General features: G+C 38.5%; 1 protein-coding gene across 1 annotated transcript in view; it reads right to left on the bottom strand.

Annotated features, from left to right (window-relative positions):
- Positions 1-4,687: 4,687 nt before the first annotated feature.
- The window catches only part of VAPA (VAMP associated protein A), a 29,234-nt gene continuing 12,210 nt past the window's right edge, over positions 4,688-21,711 (bottom strand). Inside the window, exons 2-6 of the mRNA XM_050315795.1 lie at positions 17,111-17,263; positions 14,166-14,269; positions 12,083-12,163; positions 9,041-9,217; positions 4,688-8,076 (exon numbers count right to left, since the gene is read on the bottom strand). Of these exons, the coding sequence (XP_050171752.1) occupies positions 7,918-8,076; positions 9,041-9,217; positions 12,083-12,163; positions 14,166-14,269; positions 17,111-17,263 (674 nt within the window). The 3' untranslated portion in view covers positions 4,688-7,917. The remainder of the gene's footprint in view (positions 8,077-9,040; positions 9,218-12,082; positions 12,164-14,165; positions 14,270-17,110; positions 17,264-21,711) is intronic.

Below are 21,711 nucleotides of genomic sequence, written 5' to 3'. Positions count from 1 at the left end.
TTTGTCTCTTAAGTCAAGTTTTTCCACAAATACACTGACCTTCCTTTGCCATTGTAACCTGTTTCCTGTGGAGGCAGGATGAAGAGATTATTTCACCTAATCAGGAAAGCAATCTGTTCTGATTTTCTTGGAGCTGGGATGTGAAATGAGAGGCCCAAAGGCTAAAATATTTCCCGGTATTACAAAAGAAAGTGCAGTCTTAAAGCACTGCCACGAAGCTGAAGGCTGCACTGGAAATCTGAGATTAGACAATCCTGGGCATGAATACAACTAAAATCCTTCTCCTGACATTCTCTTTACCAGGCCGACCACCACATTTGAGGCTTTACACCCTAATACTGGAGAGAAATTCCCATTCCTGGAGAAGGCAGAGCAGGTTCCAGCATACGACTGGAAAGAAGGCGGTACACACAGCCCTTTCTAACAGACCTTTCAATAGTCCTGGGACTATAAAGTCATCACAAAGACACTTCTGAAGCAGTCCATCTTACCCTGCTCATGGCCATCTCTTCCTAACACACTCCCATTTTCTTCACTTGACTTCAGCCACTGAGGTGTGGAGTGTATATTTCCTATTTATGACTTCAGCATTTTAAACTAGACAGAGTTGATTAAGGCAATCAGGGAAAAACAACCACTGCACAGGCTCCCACCTTCTAAAAATCACTCACTTCATCATCAAAGCTGCACTTTCTAATACCTCTGATTACAGCTCCAGAGGGCCCTCTACTTGACCCAGGGTTCAAGTTTTGTTTTCTGCAGATTTTCTTCCTCAGCCTTTCTAAAACACGGTTCTATAAACTACATAACAATTTAAAGCAATGCCTCTCGACTGTTAAGAAAAGATTCCCATCTTTACAATTAAGATTATAATTACTTATATGCCTCAGAACAGCCCTCAAACCAGTGCAGAAGTCCACTGCAGTCTGAAAAGCAGTAATAACATCATTTACTAATTTTGAGTGAAAAACACAGCACTGGATTTAACCTCTGAGTCAGTCTACTATTGCTGGAGCACCTTTGCTTGAAGGAGTCAAACATGTTTAGGTTTTTAAAAAAGAAGTGCTTTGGCTCTTCTGAAGTAGTCAGGGAGTAGCTGTCTGTATCATCTGTACCTGGACCACCAAAGCAGCAATGGAGAAACACTTCTCCACTTCCATTGGTAGAGCAATTGTGGTGGGTTGACCCTGGTTGGATGCCAGATGCCCACCAAAGCTGCACCATCATTCCCCTTGGAGAGAAAATACAATGAAAGGCTCACGGATTGAGACAAGGGAGAGATTGCCCACCAATTACTATCATGGGCAAAAGACTCTACTTGGGCAAATGAATTTATTGCCAATCAAATCAGAATAGAATAATGAAAAGTAAACCCAAACTTTAAAACACCTTACCCCTCTCCCCCCAGCCCCCCCACCCCTTTCTTCTCAGGTTTAATTCTATTCCCAATTTCTTCTCCCTCCAAACAGTGCAGGGGATGGGGAATGGGAATTGTGATTGGTTCATAACACATTGTCTCTGCTACTCCTTCCTCCTCAGGGGAAGGACGCCTCACACTCTTCCCCTGCTCCAGCACAAGGTTCCTCCCATGGGAGACAGTCCTCCACAAACTTCTCCAATGTAAGTCCTTCCCACAGGCTGCAATTCTTCATGAACTGTTCCAGCGTGGGTCCCTTCCATGGGGTGCAGTCCTTCAGGAACAGACTGCTCCAGCATGGATTCCCCACAGGGTCACAAGTCCTGTCAGAAAACCTCCTCCAGTATCGGCTCCTCTCCATGGGTCCACAGGTCCTGCCAGAAGCCTGCTCCAGCACAGGATTCCCACTGGGTCACAGCCTCCTCCAGGCAACCACCTGCTCCAGTGTGGGGTCCTCCACAGGCTGCTGGTGGATCTCTGCTCCACCATGGATCTCCATGGGCTGCATGGGCCGGGCTGCCTCAGGATGGGCTGCACCATGGGCTGCAGGGGAATTCCTGCTCCAGTGCCTGGAGCACCTCCTCCCCCTCCTTCTTCACTGACCCTGGTGTCTGCAGAGTTGTTACTCTCACATATCTCACTCTCCAGTTGCTGTTTGCTCTTCTGCAGTAGCTCTTTCCCCTTCTTAACCATGTTATCCCAGAGGTGTGTGTTACCACCGATGCCAATGGGCTCAGCCTTGGGTCTGCCTTGGAGCTGGCTGGCATTGGCTGCGTTGGACACAAGGGAAGCTTCTGGCAGCTTCTCAGAGAAGCCACCCCTGTAGCCCCCCCAGTACCAAAATCTTGCCACAGAAAGCCAATACAGCAATATATACCCCACCAGCAGAGCACGTGTACAGATTTAGGACTGTTTGCTTTCTTTTACAGTGAACAGCACTGGCTCCACAGAATTTTTTTGGAACAGACACTCACTTCCAGGACTATATAAGTAACACACCCAAATGTTTAGCATATTTTTCTTTTTTTTTTTTTTTTCCTTTTACTGTCTTAGGCCAAGGTCAAGCATTATAATCCCAGTGAGCACATTCCACTATTAAACACCTAACAGCCACATTTTCTGTCTGTTCAATACTCAGCTTCAGGGACAGACAAGGCAACAGCTAAGCCTTTAGGAAGGTGCCTTAGAAGACTGTGAAAGACTTCTAAACAACACTAAGCAGCACTTTTGAAATCCAGCTAAAAAAACCAAAACACAACCCCCCCCACACACAAAGAAACAAACAAATAAAACCCAAACAAACAAAACCCCTAAAACAAAAACATACAAACAAAATCAAACAACAAAAAAAAGCCAAGGAAGGCTTTATGAGAAACAAGACAGTGAGTGCTAGAGAATAGGGGCTGTGCTTAAACTACCCCTTCCCAATAATTTGCCTCAACACTTGTACCTCAGTCTCCCCACCTCTAAAGCCAGGAAAACCCATCCTTGACAAGGCAGACTGAGAGGCTCACAAGGATTGCTATTTAACTACTGCCCATTCCGAGAACAGCCTAGACACTGATCCCTAGTGATAATCTCTCTGAACTCACCTATGCATGGGAATCTGCACCAGCATTAGTAAAAACTTCCAATAATATCCTGAAATAATTATTTCCAGACTAGGGCAGTTGGGTGGTTGGTTTGGATTTTTTCTTGCAGAACTTGGATGATAAGCAGTCTAACTTAAAAAAAAACAAAAAACAAACAAAAAAAACCAAAACCAAACAAACAAAACAAAAACACACACACACAAAAAAGGTAAAGAAATCAACTCACAGGGCTTTTTTTCTTATAAACAGATTTAAAAGGTAACTATTTCAGCCACCTTTCAATTAGTTCTATTTATTTCACGTTTGAGTTCAGAGTACTTAGCTGTAATTCTAGCTGTCTCACACCTCTATGCCTGGTTACCGTAACACCCTTTAAATCTTTTCTAAAGAAGAGGGAGAAGATAAGCTTTCCCCCCCTGCCAGCAACAGAGCAGCTATGGTATAAACAGGGATTCTATACCCTGCTGGCAGTGTTGTGAATGTTACATAAAGTGGTGCCAAGTTTTAAATAAAATGGCACTGTAATGTGGTGAGAGGTATTCATACCACTTATAGTTAAAACATAATTTGTAGGGGATGAAACAAATCTTCATCCAAAGCAGTTTCCATACCACACACAAAACCCTTGTCCTAGCAAAGGAGGCACAGGCACTGCCCTTACCACCACCTGGTAGTAATGACAAAGCCAGATAAAAGATATGAATCAATTGTTTCACCTTTGCACAAGACCTCATTTCGACACGGCCCCTTGTCACAAAAAGGGCAACTCAATAGAGGTGAGGACACCAGACACCATGGCTACCTCTGCTTTTGCAGCCCTGTCAGAATCAGCAGTTCCTTCTCGAACGCACACAACACACATTCTAAAAGAAAAACACAACAGACCAATCTCAATCATACACTTGGTTTCACAGGGGCATTCAAGTAAGTGTAAGACATTCAGACAGGAAACAATCTGTCTCATTTTACTGCCATTAGTTTGTCCTTCTCACAGGAGCTCAAACCCCTGTGATAACTGACTCCTGCATTTAGCTCCCCCTCTTGGTCCAACACTCCAATGTGCCACCACTCTCAAGCTGCCACAGCAGCTCAGGATCAGCAGCCAGCTAGCCTTGCTGGCAGCAGCAGCGACTGCTACACAGGGATGGGCCTTCCAGGACACCCCACACAAAGCCACTCCACAGAAAAAAAGGCAAAGCGATGAACTATTACATTCACAGCAGTGTGGCTAAAAAGACAAGTTACAGAATTTCAATCCTGCCTGTAAACATGGACAGCAGAGCATTTCAGTATTGTAGTAAGTATTTATTAGGGTTGCTGTGTAACTGCGTAGCTCCCATTCCATCTTTTGCCACAGACTGAAGGAAGTGTTTGCTCTGGCAAGTCAGATCATACATAAATATCTAGCGACTCCAAACAGGAAAAATAAAACTCTTTGTCAAGGTGATTCTTATAAATCTGACAGACCCATCAGCATCCTCAGTGTTGCCTAGATCCAGGCACCTGCACTTCACTCCAACATTGAATCTTCATCCAGGGCAGCTTCATGCCATTTTCCGGCAGTACTTCAGAGCAGAGCAGTTATACTGCATCATGAGGTGGACTAGGTACACTTATTCACTGTCAGCAGTCCACAGAATGTAGTCAGGGAGAAGTTCCAAAATAAAAAGGACACTACTACATTTTTCATAGTTTATTAACACTTCAACTTTTAATAACTTTGAAGAAGGCCTGAAAGATAAGTTTTGCTTATTGACTTTGTCTCTTCCCCTTTGGCAAAATGTCACCTTTCAACTCCTCCCTCCACCCTCCCTCCTCCCAGGAGGATAATGAAGATCCAAGCTAGTGTTTGGTTGCTTCTTATAAGTGAATTGGCTTCAAACATAGCAGCAGAAGCATGCAAGCCTGGGCAACAGTGTTTGTTGACAGCTTTTAGAGAATGAGCAGAAATGCACAAATAACCTGTGCATTGACACAAATAACTTTTTCTTAAATGAACTTTATATATATATATATATTTAAGTGGGTTAAATTTGGTGCCCAGAATTACTACAGAAGCCGTATCTTCTAGTTAACTAGGCTTGTTTTTTCCCCCTGAACCATACCACTCTTTTTTTAAAGTGCTATATTCATAAAAACTTTAAAATACTACTTTGATACTGTTATATTTGTTCTATCTTGCCCCCTTGAGAAATCAGAAGAGCAACCTGCAACGTGTACTTAACTAAGTTACACATTTACCCTCACATGACTTCATGGGCATCACCCCCTGCTCATTTCACTAGGAGCAGTGGAAAGACTGTATTCCCCTGTGCTTACATACACAAGTAAGCAGGCAGACAAAGCAAGAAGTTCTAACCATTTCAGGAACAAAGACAAACAATTTAATCCATATTACATAATTCACTGAATACAGTTGATCTCATCCAAAGTGACTCCTGAGAGCAAAATAGTTTTAGCATTACATTTTATATACAGCTATGAAGGGATTACGGGAAACCAAGACAGTCTCCTTATACCATTACTGAGTACACTGGTCACGAGACCGCTGTACACTTTCACTTTGAAGACATTACTTAAACCATGACCGGAGTTTTACCACCAACTCTTTTGTTATTTACGGAAGAAGTTATTTCATTCTGACTTCATCATCATTTTTACCTTATTTCTGCTGCCAGATATCAAAACCTGAGTCAGCTGCACTGAGCAATGACTCCTTTTTCTGTTTTAAAAAGTCCTCTAAGTGCTAGCACCCTTGAAAACCTCCATACAACATGCTGTAAACATTTTAAAATCTTCCAGAGGGTTTTGTTTGGTTTTTCCTCCCTTCAACGCAGGAATGACTGCTCTATCTGAAGCAAACTACATCCTGCACAATATTGCTTTCATTATTTTCCACGTAATCTGTTTGGAACAGGCTATGAAAGTTTGATGTGGCAATGTTCTGTTAGAGAAAAAAAAAAAAAAAAAAACAAAAACAGGAGAAAATACACCATTCTCTGAACCAGTGGAACCAAAATAATCAAGACCTTAACATAGTTTTTTCCAGTCACTGGGGTGGAAGGAGACTTGAATGCAGACACTGGAACAAGTAATTGAAAACATCAGTGTTTGCATGCTTAAGTGAAAAGATAAGCAGTATTTGCATTTTCTCCATCATCTTCGTTGTACATGTGCAAGATTTTATAAAAAAAGTTTATCACAGAGAGCAATGACAGAACATGAAGTAATTATTGTTTTCTTTTTTTTTAAAAAAAGCACTAAAAATCAAAGGCAACCAAGATAACGTACATCATTTCCAGAACATTTTTCTCAGCTACATAAGGTGTGCATATACCAAGGTCTAACACACTTAGCTGCACCACATCAAGTCAAGCTGTCCAAGAGCATACACAATTTTGCTTACAGGAGTATACCCCTTCCACAGTTTTTCAAGTTTACAAGTAATTCCCTGTACTGGATTATGCTTACTTAGAAGTACAGATAATATTTTGTTTCAATACTACTGTTTGTTTTTATGACATATTCAGAGATGAGGCAAGACATAAGACTAAGTGCAGGGAAGCATTTCAGACCCCAAAAATGCATTCTTTAAAACTTAGCTGTACATAGTTAACACAGGTAGGACTGCCAAGAGTTGCATAAAAATGATTTTTATTTCTCAGAGGTGAGCAACTGAGGCTCACTCAGCAAATATCAACTCTTCTGCATCATGGAATTCACTATGGGTGTCTGAATGATTCAACTTGCATTTCTGAATATCTGCTCAAACAGAATTACAAACCCGCTAAGTTAGGATATGCGAATTAAGTACCCTTAAGAAATCAAAGAATAATGCTGACTCCTGGAAGACACCCAGAAGATCCAAAGATGGAACAGAAGGTTGATTATTACGCTCCTGCACAATCCAAGTAAGTTGTTAACATACTGAAAGCATTCATGTCTGGTATTTGTACCTGCTGGATATCCAAATTATTCTGTCCCAAAACAAGTTTGATAACCATCCTCTCTGTAGCTGAAAGCAGGCAGAAAACAGCCTAAACAAATGGAATGGAAACCTTTTTTTTTCTTTCCCAAGCTTCAAATACAACAGTCTAAGCCAGAGACTTAAGCAAATAAACTTCAAAATAGCCATTTGTTACAAGTAGCAAATTACCATGAACAATGAACTTGTTAGGAATCCCTTCTAAAAGTACGACACACACAAACAGGCTACCCAGCAGAAAAATCTGTTAACAATTTTATTTCTTTTGTCATGTTAAATATTATGGGACAGGATTGTAAGGATGAAGAACTCTCAACAATGCCTCACAAGGAATAAGAAAGAAATTCTGCCATGATATTAGCAAAGTAAGGTAAGGAGAAAATTTACACAGTAAGAGGCACCATTTCCCCCAGAATACCTCTTGTATTCATATTCCTGAATGAGTGGGATTAGCAATCTAATAAATCATTTGTCAAGAGGTAACAGCAACAGATAAAATTTTAAAGGATTATTAAAATAACATTTACAAGACTCTGAACAATTTTCGAATTCTTATTAAAACCACAGAAAGAAAGAACAATTCTTTATTTATGAATTTTCATAAAGGACTGACTGTGCAACTGATACCTGCTATTGATGACTTAATGTACAATTTTGTCCAGCAGCCGAACAGTTTGTCTTTTCAGATTGTGTTTTCTAACCGTGCAAGATCATTAAAGGCAAAGCCTGTTATGATGCTGTACACAAAAAGGGCCACTTGGGCCGTACTACCCATGATGTGGTAGGTAAACAAACCTTTGTCTGGCCAAGAGAAAACAAAAACAAAAAACCAAAATAAAACAAAAAAAAAAAACAAAAAAACAACAGAAAAAAAAAAAAAACAAGGAAGCTGCAGTTTTGCATGCTTCTCTCACTCATTCTTTCTACAAGATGAACTTCCCTAGAAAGAATCCAATGAAAATGGCTGCAATTACAACAAGAAGTGAAGGAAGAGAATTAGAGCCATTATCTCTGAGGGCCAAAGCTGTGGGTGATCCAGATTTATCCGAGTGCGCTACCTTTCTGAGCCTCAAGCCTTCATCCTGAAGGGGAGGAGAAAAACACAGATAGAAAAAAATTATAAATATATCCTCCTAACAATACTAAAAACAACTAAAAGGCCAAATTTGCTGGTATTTAAATGAAGTTAAAAAAAAAAAAAACACATAACATCATACCACACCGAAATCCGAAACACAGACATAGAAAATCATAATGTTTCAAGTAAGAACAGGTAATCCACTAGTCTATCCATGTTCTGGTTAAAAAAGATTCCAAAAATCTTGACAGGCACAATGAAGTATCTTGATTTTATTTACTACGTGTCGAAATTAAATAGCAGTAATTCCTTATTGTTAAGGAGAAACATCTACTTCGTGTAAACTTAATCCAAATTGCAGGTGTGGAGACATCATTATTTCATGGTTCTTTAAAAGGTTATCGTGGCCAATGAAACTGTTAGAACTGTTCCAAAGGCAAATATATGGGTAAGTTCCATATAGTCATGTATCGACTAGTTACAGCTTACCTAAAGGACACCTTTACATGAAGGTACTGGAAAGTACTGTTTGCTTACCTCCTCTGACCAGCAATTAATTGTTCTTGTTCACTGCTAATTTGTAACACAAAATGTTACTGCTCTGAATCTCATTTACTCATTCTTAATGAATAATAATGCACTTTAAATAAAAGCTACTAATGCACTATTTGGGATTTAGACTTAAAGTAACTAAGACCACCTTAAATAGGATAGTTGCATTTAAGAAGAAAGTTATGTAGCTTCAATGTCTCATCCATGACAATTGCAAAGTCTCAATCACTGAGAAGTTCAAAACACACAGTATATACAGGACAGTAAAAATATATTACAAATCAATCTTGACATTCTAACAGTTTTATCTACTTGCTGAAATACACATCTTTTGGCCTAATTACAAATCAGACCTTTCAATCAAGGGGAGTGAAGTAGCGAAGTCACTTCAACGTAAACACGGATGCAGAACTTACTCTCAGGTGCCGATTTTCATCTGTCAGCTTCATAATCTCTGCTTGAAGTCTTTTGCACTCCTCCACCAGCTTCCTTGTTTCAGTATCATTAAGTGAAACGCTATGTGGTTTTGGCATCGGTCCATCCTGCTTAGATGTATTCAGTACTGGAGCGGATTTGCTTGCATCTATATCATTCTACAAATATTAAGAATGACTTGAGAATTTTACTTCCTAGAGAAAAATCACCCACAGCTTAAAACTAGAACAATGAAGCTACTACTACAGTTTAATGAAGTTTATATTTACAGTAATCTGAACAGACAGTTCCGTTATCAGTTCAATTCTGATTAGCTCAAATATTAAAAAGCAAGAGCAGACTGCACTGTTTACACCTGGTACTACACACTACTGAGACACAAATTTATACTTTCAGCTGCTTAACACTGACCCAAAAGGCATCCAAAAGAGGGCATAAAATACACCAAACAGCATTTGAACTTGAGGGGGGAAAATAAAATGAAGAAAGTAATCCTGCAATAGTAAGAAACAAAACAAAGTAAAAACCAAACAGGTCTTCCCCAAAACTCCTACGAATTACATATGACACAAATGTATTGCACTTACAGAACCTTCTAGTGAGGGAAAATAAAGTATTGAACAAATATGAAATTTAAATCTCACAGCATCTGAGACACACATTAGTAACTTTGAATGCTAGTGAAAAGTCACATAAAAAGCTGTGAAACAGCAAAAAATAAAATTAAAATCTTGTTCCCGCAGTCTGCTCAAAACCACAGAATCATAGGATGGTTTGGGTTGGAAGAGATCTTAAAAATCATCTAGTTCCAACCCGCCTGCCATGGGCAGGGACACCTTCCACTAGTCAGGTTGCACAAAGCCCCATCCAACCTCGCCTCGAGCACGTCCAGGTACAGGGCAACCACAGCTTCTCTGTGCAACCTGTTCCAGAACCTCTCTACCTTCTGAGTAAAGAATTTCCTCCAAACATCTAATCCAAATCTCTCCTCTTTTAGTTTTAAAACTGTTCCCCCCTTGTTCTATCACTTTCTGCCTGTGTTAAAAGTCACTCTCCTTCGTTTTACATAAGCCCTCTTTAAGTACTGGAAGGTTGCAATGAGGTCTCCCTCAAGCCTTTTCTTTCCCTTGAACAATGCCAGCTCCCCCATCCCATCTTCCTAGAAGGGCTCCAGCACTCTGATCATTTTCACAGCCCTCCTCTGGACCCCTTACAACAGGTTCACATCTTTCCTGTGCTGAGGTCCCCTGAGCTGTTGGCTTTCTGAGCTGCAAGCACACACTGTAGAGTCATGTCCAGCTTTTCATCCACAAGAACCCCCAAGATGTGGGAAACCTGACTTCCAGTGAAGACTGAGGCAAAGAACTCAAGGAGTACCTCAGCCTTCTCCATATTTGCTGTCACCAGTTCTCCCTGTTTAACAAGGGGGAATCACTCTCCTTGACCTTTCTTTTCTGACATAAGAAGCCCTTCTTGGTACTCTTCACACCTCTAAACCTGATCCCATCCCTACACATCCAAACTATATATCCGTGTACTTCTTAAGTCACATGCCCCTGCTTCCACTGCCTTTGCATTGCCTTCTTACTCCTCAATGTGAGGAGCAGATCCTTGCCCAGCCATGCCAGTTTCTGACATGCCTTCCTTGATTTCTTATATATCAGGATGGAGAGCTCTTGCACTCTAAGAAAACTTTAGGCCTTAAAGGGGCCTAAAGTCCCTCAAGAGTGGCTCTAAAGAGCTGACCTAAAGAGTCCCTAGGGACAGCTTCCCAGGGAATCCCATCTACTTGTTCTTGAAACAGCTGGAAGTTAGCTCTTCTAAAATTCAGGGTCCTGACTTTGGTCTTTGCCAGGTTCATATCCCTTGAGATCATGAACTCAGCCACGGCATGGTCACTACAGCCCAGGCTGCTCCAACATCATTAACTCCTTTAACGAGCTCATCCACACTGGTAAGAAACAGGTCCAGCAATGCTTCTCCCCTTTTCATTTGCCTAGTCCCTGGACCATGGTTTTACATGCATGCATTCATGCTATTTACCCCTATACATGCCTTACAGACTACCATAAAAACTGGACAGTACTATAAAAACCAAAAATCTCAAAGCCATAGAGGCAGTAAGGTTGCTAACAGAAATCCTACTTAAGCGCTCTTATTCAGGATTTTATAAGCAGCATCAAAAAAACCCACCTCCCCAACCCCCCAAGAAAATGGATACACAGTATTAAGATTCTGTAAATCAGAATTTCAAGTATTGAGGGTAAAAAAATATGTTAATGCTTAAGAATTTAGTCATATTCTGCAAAACTTCTAGGCAACTGACAGTTAACTAATATTCCAAATATCAGGCAACACAAAACAGACATCTTCAGTCTATATACAATTAAACTGTCATCTCCTACACAACCAGAATAGATTTTGTCTGAAGGCAAGCAGATGAAAGAGGTAATAGGCTTTTTTTTTGTCTCATTATTTGTCTTTACCACTACCTTATAAAAATGCACTTGGGATTCCCAAAGTATGCATTAATTCCTAATCGGTTCTTTCTTCTCTAATTCAACTGAATTAGAAACAGAATTTTTAAAATTGAAAATCATTTAATACTTTATAAAGAAAACAATGCCATTTGCTTTTCATGGTATGCAGTATTGAAGATTTTTTTTTTTTTTTAAGTCTGACAGCAGTGAGATTCTAAACCAAATCAATAATAAAAGTAACAAAAGGATAATAATTTCTGGCACTGGTATCCATTGCTGGAGTTTTTTAAGATGTGGTTGGACAGCATGCTCTCTTTCAGACAAAAGGTTGAACCAGATGGCATTCCAAGGTCCCTTTAAAACTGGGCTGCTCCTGTGATTCTATGAATCCTTAAAAAATCATATACTGAACACCCTTCCTGTCTAATTCAGTAAAAATTCCTTCAAGCCATTTAATCATTAAATCAAATAGGTTAAAAGAAACCTCAAATTTCTGTGGGATCCTATCAGTCAGTGTATGGTAATTTCTTACCCCTTACTTACCAGTTTATCGTTTTCGTTGGGCATTTCAAACACACACCTCAATTTGGAGTCCATTAACTCATCAGGTTTTGCTTCTTTCCACTAAGACAAAAATTAATAGAGTTACTTAACTTGCCAGACTCAGGTAAAGATCTGAACAGTTCATAAGCTTGCTCTTAGTACTCGCCTCCTCTACAGCTGGACACTGTCCTTACCCTAGCTGCAACTTTCAGACTTGCTTAAGAACTATGCTTTTTGTTCACATCGACTGCTGTGAAGTAACAAAAGCCAGAAATGGTTATTCAGGTCTGGAAATTAAAGACAGTAAACTGAATGTAAGGATGGATCCACCAGAGGTTTGTATGGGACAGGGAGGGGACAATCCAGCATTTTCTTTAACACACAATTAGAACAAAGTACCATCTGAGTCAGTTTGAGAAGAAAGTTCTATAATGCCTCAGTAAATATATTTCTTATATTCCATCTTGGAAGCACCAATTTTAAACAAAAGATTGAAAGACACCTTTTAGCGACTCTATATTTGTTCCCCAGTAAATTTTTCAGTTCTTCATATTTTAGATTAACCACTTCCTCCTTTTACTGCATATTACATAACAATTTCAGCCTAGAGACTTTTTCAAAGCTGTTTATAAAAAAATTTTTAAATTCCAATGGTTATCAATATATTTAAATAACTGAAATATTCTAGAATTTCTCCACTCAACTGACAATTAACTTTTAAAGCATACACTTCATGTAGTTTCCTTAAATCTTTAGGCTCAGAGACTACTCCGAAGTCTGCAGCAATTTTTCTAATAGGTCTTCTACAGTTACCTTGGAACTGTAGGTGTTACAGACTTGAACATTCAGGTTTTTCATAGCATCCTTTCTATGATTTTTTTTTCCAGTGGCATTAGTTGCACAGTAACACAGAACTACAATTACCAATTTTCTCCAAGATCTGTTTCTCAGCATTCTGTACTTGAACACACTAAGAAAGCAGTTATTTGAAAGGTATTTCTAAAGTTGATTTTTACATCCTCACCAAATAGCTACGCTTCATTTACCACACTTAACCAAGAGCTATTACAGCATATTAAGAAAAACTAAACCAGACCAACGAGGAAGACAGATGCTAACTTTCTAGCTACATGTCTCAAAAGCTTCACAAAATCTAAAAGGTTTTCTTTCCACTGTTCTCAGTGAAGAGTGATGCCACAGTACTCTCTGCCTTCATATAAGGGGACAGAGCCTAAACCTGAAAGTTCTAGGGGTCTTCAGTGATTTGTAAAACCTGATCTTTATTCTTTGTTTCCCCTCTCCTTCTCTGCCTTGAGTGAACATCAAATGCACTTGTGTAAGCTCAGGCATTCCTAAAAGCAGTTTATAAAGACAGAAGCATTGTTGACCTCCACCTTCAAATACACACTTACGGGAGTCCACGTGCACCCTAAAAGGCATGTTCTGACAACCGAAGGCTTCATTCCCACTGCAGCCAGCCATTAACATCAGAAACAGGTGCTCTACTTCTGAAGCAACAAGCACAAACCTTCTTTCCGGATCAGACCAACCCTCCCTAAAAACTGAATCTACAACATATTTCATTAAAACAGAACATGTTTTCTATCAATTTTGTCCTGTTTAGTCACTTGGTATCTTGTGGAAAGACATATCTTAGTCTTGAAAATGTTTTAATTCATTATAATTCCATTCAACCTTTCACTAAAACACTTTTCATACCAAATGCACCCATTTCATACAGCTTCAGGCTGGTTGTTCAAATATACTCTTGATTCCTTCAACAATCTGTTTATCCCTTTTAAATTAGCTGCATGTAAGGTACAACATGTCCATATTTTCTGGACTAACCTACCCTCAGATTCACAACTATTTCCATTCAGTAACTTCACTAGGCGAGTTCTAAGAACTGACCTCGTATTTTGTATTAAAAACCCTGAATTACACATGAAGTCACACTTGTTCAGAGAAAACCCAATTCTTCTCCAAAAAGAAACTGCAAAAACGTGAATCATTTAAAGATAAGCCTGGATTTTTAAGAAAAAAAAAACAAACCCACAAGTTATTTTACTCTGTTTTTACTTACCACTGCCTCCATATCTGTAATATTTGGTGGTGCATAGGTTGTTTGTACCATAAACTTGTGTTTACTCTTCTCATTTGGGTCATAGTCAAAAGGCTGCAGCATTACTGTTCAAAAGAAAAAATAAAGCATAAAACTGTGATTCTTCAGCTAATCGCTGTAGCAAGCATGCTATCCACTTTAGATTTGCTCTTCACTGAACAACCACTGAAAGTTAAAATGCAAAGGCAATGTTGAAAATAGAGCAGACATACACTGTAGCAACAGGTACTGAGAGGTCAGTCTGGTGCAGCTGACATGATTATTTCTCTAATTACTATAGCTCAAAGATATTTAATACACAAATACGAACAAACAGATCCCATGAGTGAGATAGAAGAAAGATTACACCTAAATATGCGTCTGTAGGTACACTTGCAACTTGGTCTACCAGAGGATGAGGGCTCAGTGAACTGAAAAAATTAATTATTTGGCAGTGGTCACTGGTCTTCCACAGAATGGAAATTCCAGTTCATGATATCTTTATACAAAATTAAAAGAGAAGCTGAAGTGGTTTCAGAAAAATATTTTTAAAATTACATGGACTCCTGTACCAGGTACGCGTACCTATTTTACAGCAATGAAAAAACTGTAGCAGCAACACTGATATAGCTAGAAAACCACAAAAGCAGAAGGAAGAACAGTAACAAGTAACAGTAACAAGATGTGAAAGAAGAAGAATAACACACTATATTATGAAAAGAAAAATCAACAACAAGCAATTGCTGTTAACAAGTTAACAACAAGCAATACATGATGTGATAACAAATAGTAAATGTAGGCATCAAGGTAAAGAAAAACAGGTCTTATCCAATTAGCAGTTTTGGAAAAAATGAATAAACATGGCTGAAGAAGGTTACTTAGTGATTCATAACTGAATGACAAAAAAAGTCTGTGGACTTCCTTTAAATGACTAAAATCACATCTCCCACAACGAAATTAAAAACTGACTTGGCTCTGAATCAGCACAATGCATTAAACAGGCTGAATACAGCTAACACTATCTCAACATTTACTTTTGAACATAAGAGTTTCATCCCACAGTATCCTACAGTTATTTCTCTCTGCACAACAGTGCGAGAGAAATCTATTTTTAATTATATGAAAGATGACTCAGCACTGAAAACATTCAGTTGAGAGACTGATGAGATAAAGTGGGTCACTAGAAAAATAATCTGTGGATTTAGTTTACCAAGTGATCCGAAAGAAATTATATGCTTAAAAACAAAAAGATGAAGCTGAGACTTTGGGGAAGAGAACTCAATTCTGAAAAGCACCATGGAGTCACTACAACTAAACAACTGCACTTGAAAGCATCTTGGGGTCACTGTAGCTGAACAACTGCATGAGAATCCAGTAATAGAGAAATAGGCATATCAAAGATTCCCTGCTATGCAAACTGAAGAGTCGAGCAGGATGACACTGTTTCCCTTTATTGGTGATCCTGAAGCTGAAATATTGTTTACAGCTCCACTATTGACTCATGTAAAAAGCCAAAATATTTAAAGCATTAAAAGGAGGATTTGTAACTAATTCCACATAGGATGGAATCCTTCAGTCTATTTAAATCCCCGAAGGGAAAGACCATCAAGATCTTGATTGGGATGTATGACTATCCACTGGAAAGATCCCGGATACCAGATCAAACACACAGTTAAGATAAAATGGCTGTAAGTCATAGCTGGAAATAAAGCAGGTTTTTGACTACATCTTAAACCAATTCTCATTAGAATGATCTTTCATCCACAGGATGCTGGACCTCTTGCCTGTGACATCCACAACCTAGCCTATATGATCTCTACAAGACCATAGCCTGTAAAAAGGGGATTCCCATCTCTTCAAGCTGGGAAATATGCCAGGTCCAGAGAAATAAAAAGTTTCTCATCTTATACAGTCACTGGTTTTAGAATCCCCTTTTCTAGAGATTCTACCTCAAAATCATCAGGAGAATGACCTCCAAAAATCATTTGCCAAATCAGAAGACTGATATCTAGTCTTTCCCCATTTTCTTGAGAATGTCCACTCCCACATTATTAAGACCTCATCTTGTGGACAATGTACAGTCCACTACAGGATTAGACTATTATACACCCAGTTATCAAAATCAGTTATCAAAACTGTCAGAACGAATTATGTAAACCAAACCTACATGGAGGTTCATGCAAAAAAAAAAATAATATTGCATGGCTTCACAGCTACATTTAGCTGAAAAGTACAACTTCTTTTATTAACCCCCTCACCAAAAAACAAAACAAAACAAAACACAACAAAATCCAATCAAAATAAAAAAACCACCCACCAGGATAAGGAAAGTGTCTCTATAGTGAAACGTACTAGATTTTTCAAATCTAAGGGCTACAAACTGTTCCACACATCCAAAACAACAGAAAGTTTAATTTTTTAAAAGCAATTTAACTATTGCCCCTTAGCACAAACTACTGTGATAAATGGAAGAATTATGAAACAATAGAGTTCAGGGACCAATACTACAGTCAAAAAAACTAGCCTACAATTGTACATGAATTTTTTTTAAATGCAATGAACTATGAAATGTTATACTTTAAACAAATTAGAGCAGCCAAGCAATGCCCTACTTCAAGATTCATGAATATAGCAGTCTGAAGCAAAGGTACTGTTAATGTCACTGCCCATTTCCAACTCTCTTTTCTTCCTTTCAGAGAGCCACAGATAAATGTGACAAATAGCAAGTATTTCTGTATGGAGCATTTTTTCACGTATCATTGCAGCTGTACATCAGGTTGCCATCACATAATGAAGGGAAACAGTTCTATTTTTAAAATAACTTTTTAAAAAACTGGTATCTTCAAACAGTCTTTAAGATCAAACATTAGAGAACTTTATTAAAGGCCTTAAAAACACAGCCTACAACAGCGTATATTTGTTTTTACCAGAAACAATTACAGACGATCCTGGGTCAATAATTCCACTGTTGGGCCTCACACAGTATCGGCGAGGTGCTGTGGTCTTGACTTTGAAGCATACTTTTCTATCTGATGGATTTCGTAGTTTAAGATTTGTAGTTACTACATCTGTAAAGGGACCTGAAAAAAAAAAAAAAAGGTGGTTCTTTTTAAAATATACACATATGTCTGGAAAATAAATCTGTTTATACAGTACAAGTAACTCTTAAAATATAACTTGACGCCAACAAACTTCTAAAAGCGGGTTAAATCATACATCTGTTAGGCACATACACTGTGTTACATGCAAAGCATGCTCTATCACCTTAGTTATCATAATGTTCATTACAGCAATGAACAAGTAACGCTTAAACAGTATGACAGAATCAAGCTGCTGACGCAAGAAATTCACATCTACATATGCTAATTTTAGCAAATCATTCTTAACATTTGAAATACCTAGAAGGTAATGGTCATATGCAAAAGTACGCTTTTCTGAATTTGTCTTTAGAAGTAGAGGCAACACATCCTTTGGAAATCTTTCAATTGTTTAAAGAAAGAAAACACTGATACTGAAATATAGTAACTGCTCTTGAGATTTCAACTTCCATATGTTTCTTCGACTTCTGAGTTTCTACAGAATTGACAGAATGAGACATCAACCTCATCTTTTAAACTCAAAATAAGCAAGAGAGATGATACTCTGCTTATGAATATATTCTAACTGATCCTCAAAAAAGCAAGTTGTAGTTGCTGTATTTACATAGTCAATGCAGTGTACTCTCTAAACTGTGTTTATGTTAAACCAGCAGGATAGGAATTTCCTCCAAGATGGGATGGAACAAGAGGCATCATTTCAATGTCAAGCTGCAAAAGCACATCTTCCAACAGGGATCACCCCCATGCAATGCCACACAGTAATAGCACAAAAAGTAAGTACAGGTTCACAGCATTCTGAGCTGTGTTAATCTCCCTTATGCTCGTGTCATCTGAAGGCAAGACTGCACAGGCTATAGAAGAATGTAACATAGAAAATGGTATTTCATATGAACATGAAATATATTCAAAAACATTTTACGTGTAAACTGACTTTTGAGAATCTTCTTCACAGCTGTTTAAAATTACACACTAAATAACTACAAAATAATTTTCATCAGTATTGAAAACATTACAACTTTTGTATTAAAAAACTACAAAGAAAGCAACCTCTAGATTAAATTCAATGAAAAATACATGTAATATGATTAAGTGTAAATGTACAACAAAACCACTAATTGCATGAGACAAAGGAAGTCAATTGTTTTCCAAACATCTTATTCCACAGAGGTGTCCGCACTATTCCAAAGGAACCAGCTCTGACTACTATCAAAGATGTTATTACACCAGAGGGCTCACTGATGTCTTTGTTTCTATACCTCGTTCCAAATCCTTAATTTTGAGAGAGGGCTAAACAAATGCTTAACACAAAACATCAAGATACAAATCAATAAAGGACTAAAAAGATAATTACCGAGAACCAGAATACCAAGATGTCGATGAAGATACATGTGAGCTAGGTTTAAATTCAATCAGGCTCTTTTGAGAAAATAGGAATTGGTATTACTTGTCTGAAACGTCACTTTAATCTGACTTTTACATGGTGGATGAAAAAACCCTGTCAGTCCAAGCAAATTTGACACAGTCCCCAAGAAAAAGATTAACAAAACTACTCCAAAGTTTTCTGCCACTTGTGTCTTGATGGTTCTTGAAGGATCCAGTTGCCTTTACTTACAAAGTGTGATCCAAAACAGCTCTCATCACCCACGCCACAAGCTGAACTAAAATCAGGCAGCTGAATACTCTAAGACTGGTGATACACTCATAAAACACCAAACATTTATGTTTTTCAAGCTACACATACATTTTTGAGGAAGTTATTTTGGGAGTTTTACTAACAGCCACCTGGGCTATTAGCCATCTAATAAGCGCTGCTCTTGCAGTGCCCAGAGTCAAAGAGCACCTTGAACACAGCTTTCAGTGATGTGGGTTGCTTTTTTTTAATTGCAACTCTAGGCAACTCTGAGAAGGTCTGCTTCTCAATCTTTGCAACTACTTCTACTAAGGAGTATTCTGCAGGAAAGAAAAATAGGCACAGTTCAAAGGCTCATTTTGAAAGGCACAGCCATTGAGAAAAGGTGCTATACTATTCAAAAATAGCTTGTTTCAAGACAAAGCAGCTATGAATTTATAAACTGATGATAAACTGGCTTTTAAGCCAAAATAAAAGATGCTACGTTTCTTTTGAGACATGAAAGGTCTCCTCATGCCTGCCTTTTTAAAGTGTGCAATAATGAGATAACATTCAAAATACTCTTCAGATTATTCTGATATTTACTGTCAGTTTTAACACCTCAGATAATTAGAAGAAATCTGACTTTCTTCCCCAGGTACATGAATGCAGTGATCTCCTTTGCATTTCCAGGATACCTCACAAAAAAAAGCTTTTAGCTCAGGGACATTTTTTAGCATCAGACATCTCTTTCTGAGGGGACTGAAATCTCTTCCAAGGTCTAGAGCACCCTTCTGACAGTTTTACCTTTCACCTGCTTTCTAAAAGCTTTAATGAAAAAAGCTGTTTAAAGTCTCTCAAGACCTCAACCATCAGATGTAATCAATAGATGGTAACAAACCGCTGCACAAAAGGAAAAGATGACTGAATTTCACCGTTCCTGCAGAACCCAGCTGTTTTGGTAGTTTAGTGGAGTATCAACAGCATGGATCAGAGCATGGACAGCTGGGAGGGGAAGGGTGGTAAATTAGAAAAAAAATCTATTACCATTCAGAGGAGCCACACAATCTAAATTACTGTGACATATTCTTCAAAAAAGAACTGTGCAACATCTGAAGAGGATTCTGGACTTCACAATCACACAAACATGAATACCACTACCTCTAGGGGAGTTGGGAAATAAAGTACAAACTGGCACTAACAGCCCTTATTCATGACCATTCCTTGAGAAAAACAAGTGGCAGGATGGGGAGAGAACCAGAAGAAGAAATATTTTGGATCACACCACAGAGGTTGCATCTAAACAAGGAAAAGAACAGGCAAAATGGATACAGACATTCTGCACATGCACCAAAATGGACAAATGCATGCCCACTTCATCTCAGAAAACATTCAGCTATACTAGGACAGCATTATAATCTCAAAAATAGCATCTTTTCTGCTGTTTGCATGACACCTGGGCACAAGCAGGTTTTCATTTAAGCACTTAAATCTCAGACAGGCTCAGATATAACTGTACACACTATACAAAAGCTTAAGATTTTCTTTTATCCTGTATTTGTACAACTTAATACAACGGACTTCTGGATCCACAACTAGGGTTTTCAGAAGCTGTGGTAATTCAACTACTCAAATCCTCAAGCTATACTATGGTGTCTAATGACAGGACATCATTGCTTTATAAACCTGTAATTTCAACCTAACAACCTCTGGCAGTTACAGTTACTTTAAAAGGGACAAGGAGTTCAGCAACTTCCTTAGTAGTGTAAATTCAAGACACCAATTACATCATCTTCCTGGAATAAAAGTTGTGAGAGTGCCAGGTTATTCCAACCATTTTGAATGGAGCAGTGACAATCCATGCCACAAGTCTTCCTGTCGTCTTGACTTAGAAAGGAATGAGAGACAACTGCCTAATCACACTCAGAAATGCTGGACATCTCCAAAAACATTATGTGCTGAATTTCTATTTCAGCAATCTTGCAGTGCAGTCACTGCAACATTACTGCCAAGGTTGCCTCTGGCAACTACACATCTTGGACTACAGCAACTAGTGGGCAGGAAGAAATGCCACAGATTCTGCAGAGCCAGTTTCCACTGCTGAAACACAGTGCCAAGTTTCCCAGCTTGCCACAAACTTGCCAGTTATGCTGCAGTAAAACCAAAATACTACATATTACTGGACAGGTAGGTCCCCTTGGGTAAGGTAAGAGACCAATGTCAGTATCTAATTGCGGGCAGTACAGAGCGAACAAAGCACTTCTGAGAAGCAGGTAGGTTTGGTTAGCAAGAAGTTGCATTTAAAATTAGCAAGGCTTTCATAATGTACACAGAGAGCCTGTCTTAAAATATCACCTCTACCTAAAATTGGATAAGAAGAATTCATGATTTTATTAAATTACATAAAATCTTTTATAATTAGAAGGCAGATAAGAGTTGCACAAAAATGAGCATGCATTATTAAACAAAACCAACAGCATTTTACCAAACAGTTTAAGTGTTAAGCATACCGCCGCCTCTTCAATTTAAGACATTAAACTGTAGTTGTTAGAAAAGCCAATACCTGAGCTGACTGCCAGAAAGCACTCTATTTCATGCACTGCACTGAAGTTTATTTAAGCTGTAAACTGGCACAGTAAAGTTCTACATACTCAGTCACATCTAAAAACAATGTAAGTACACATTAAAAAGTACACAGACTGGCAAAAGGAAGCCAAACTCCTTAAAATGTGTAAGGTACAGTATTAACTTCAATTGGGATTATATGCTTTAAGTGGAATGCTGTTTTTTCACAACTGCTGCATCATCTTTGAAATCCCAA

The sequence above is a fragment of the Myiozetetes cayanensis genome, unplaced genomic scaffold (assembly GCF_022539395.1).
Source record: "Myiozetetes cayanensis isolate MyiCay16 unplaced genomic scaffold, myiCay2020 scf1, whole genome shotgun sequence".
In the NCBI taxonomy this organism is placed as follows: domain Eukaryota; kingdom Metazoa; phylum Chordata; class Aves; order Passeriformes; family Tyrannidae; genus Myiozetetes; species Myiozetetes cayanensis.
This window is presented reverse-complemented; position numbering and strand designations above follow the sequence as displayed.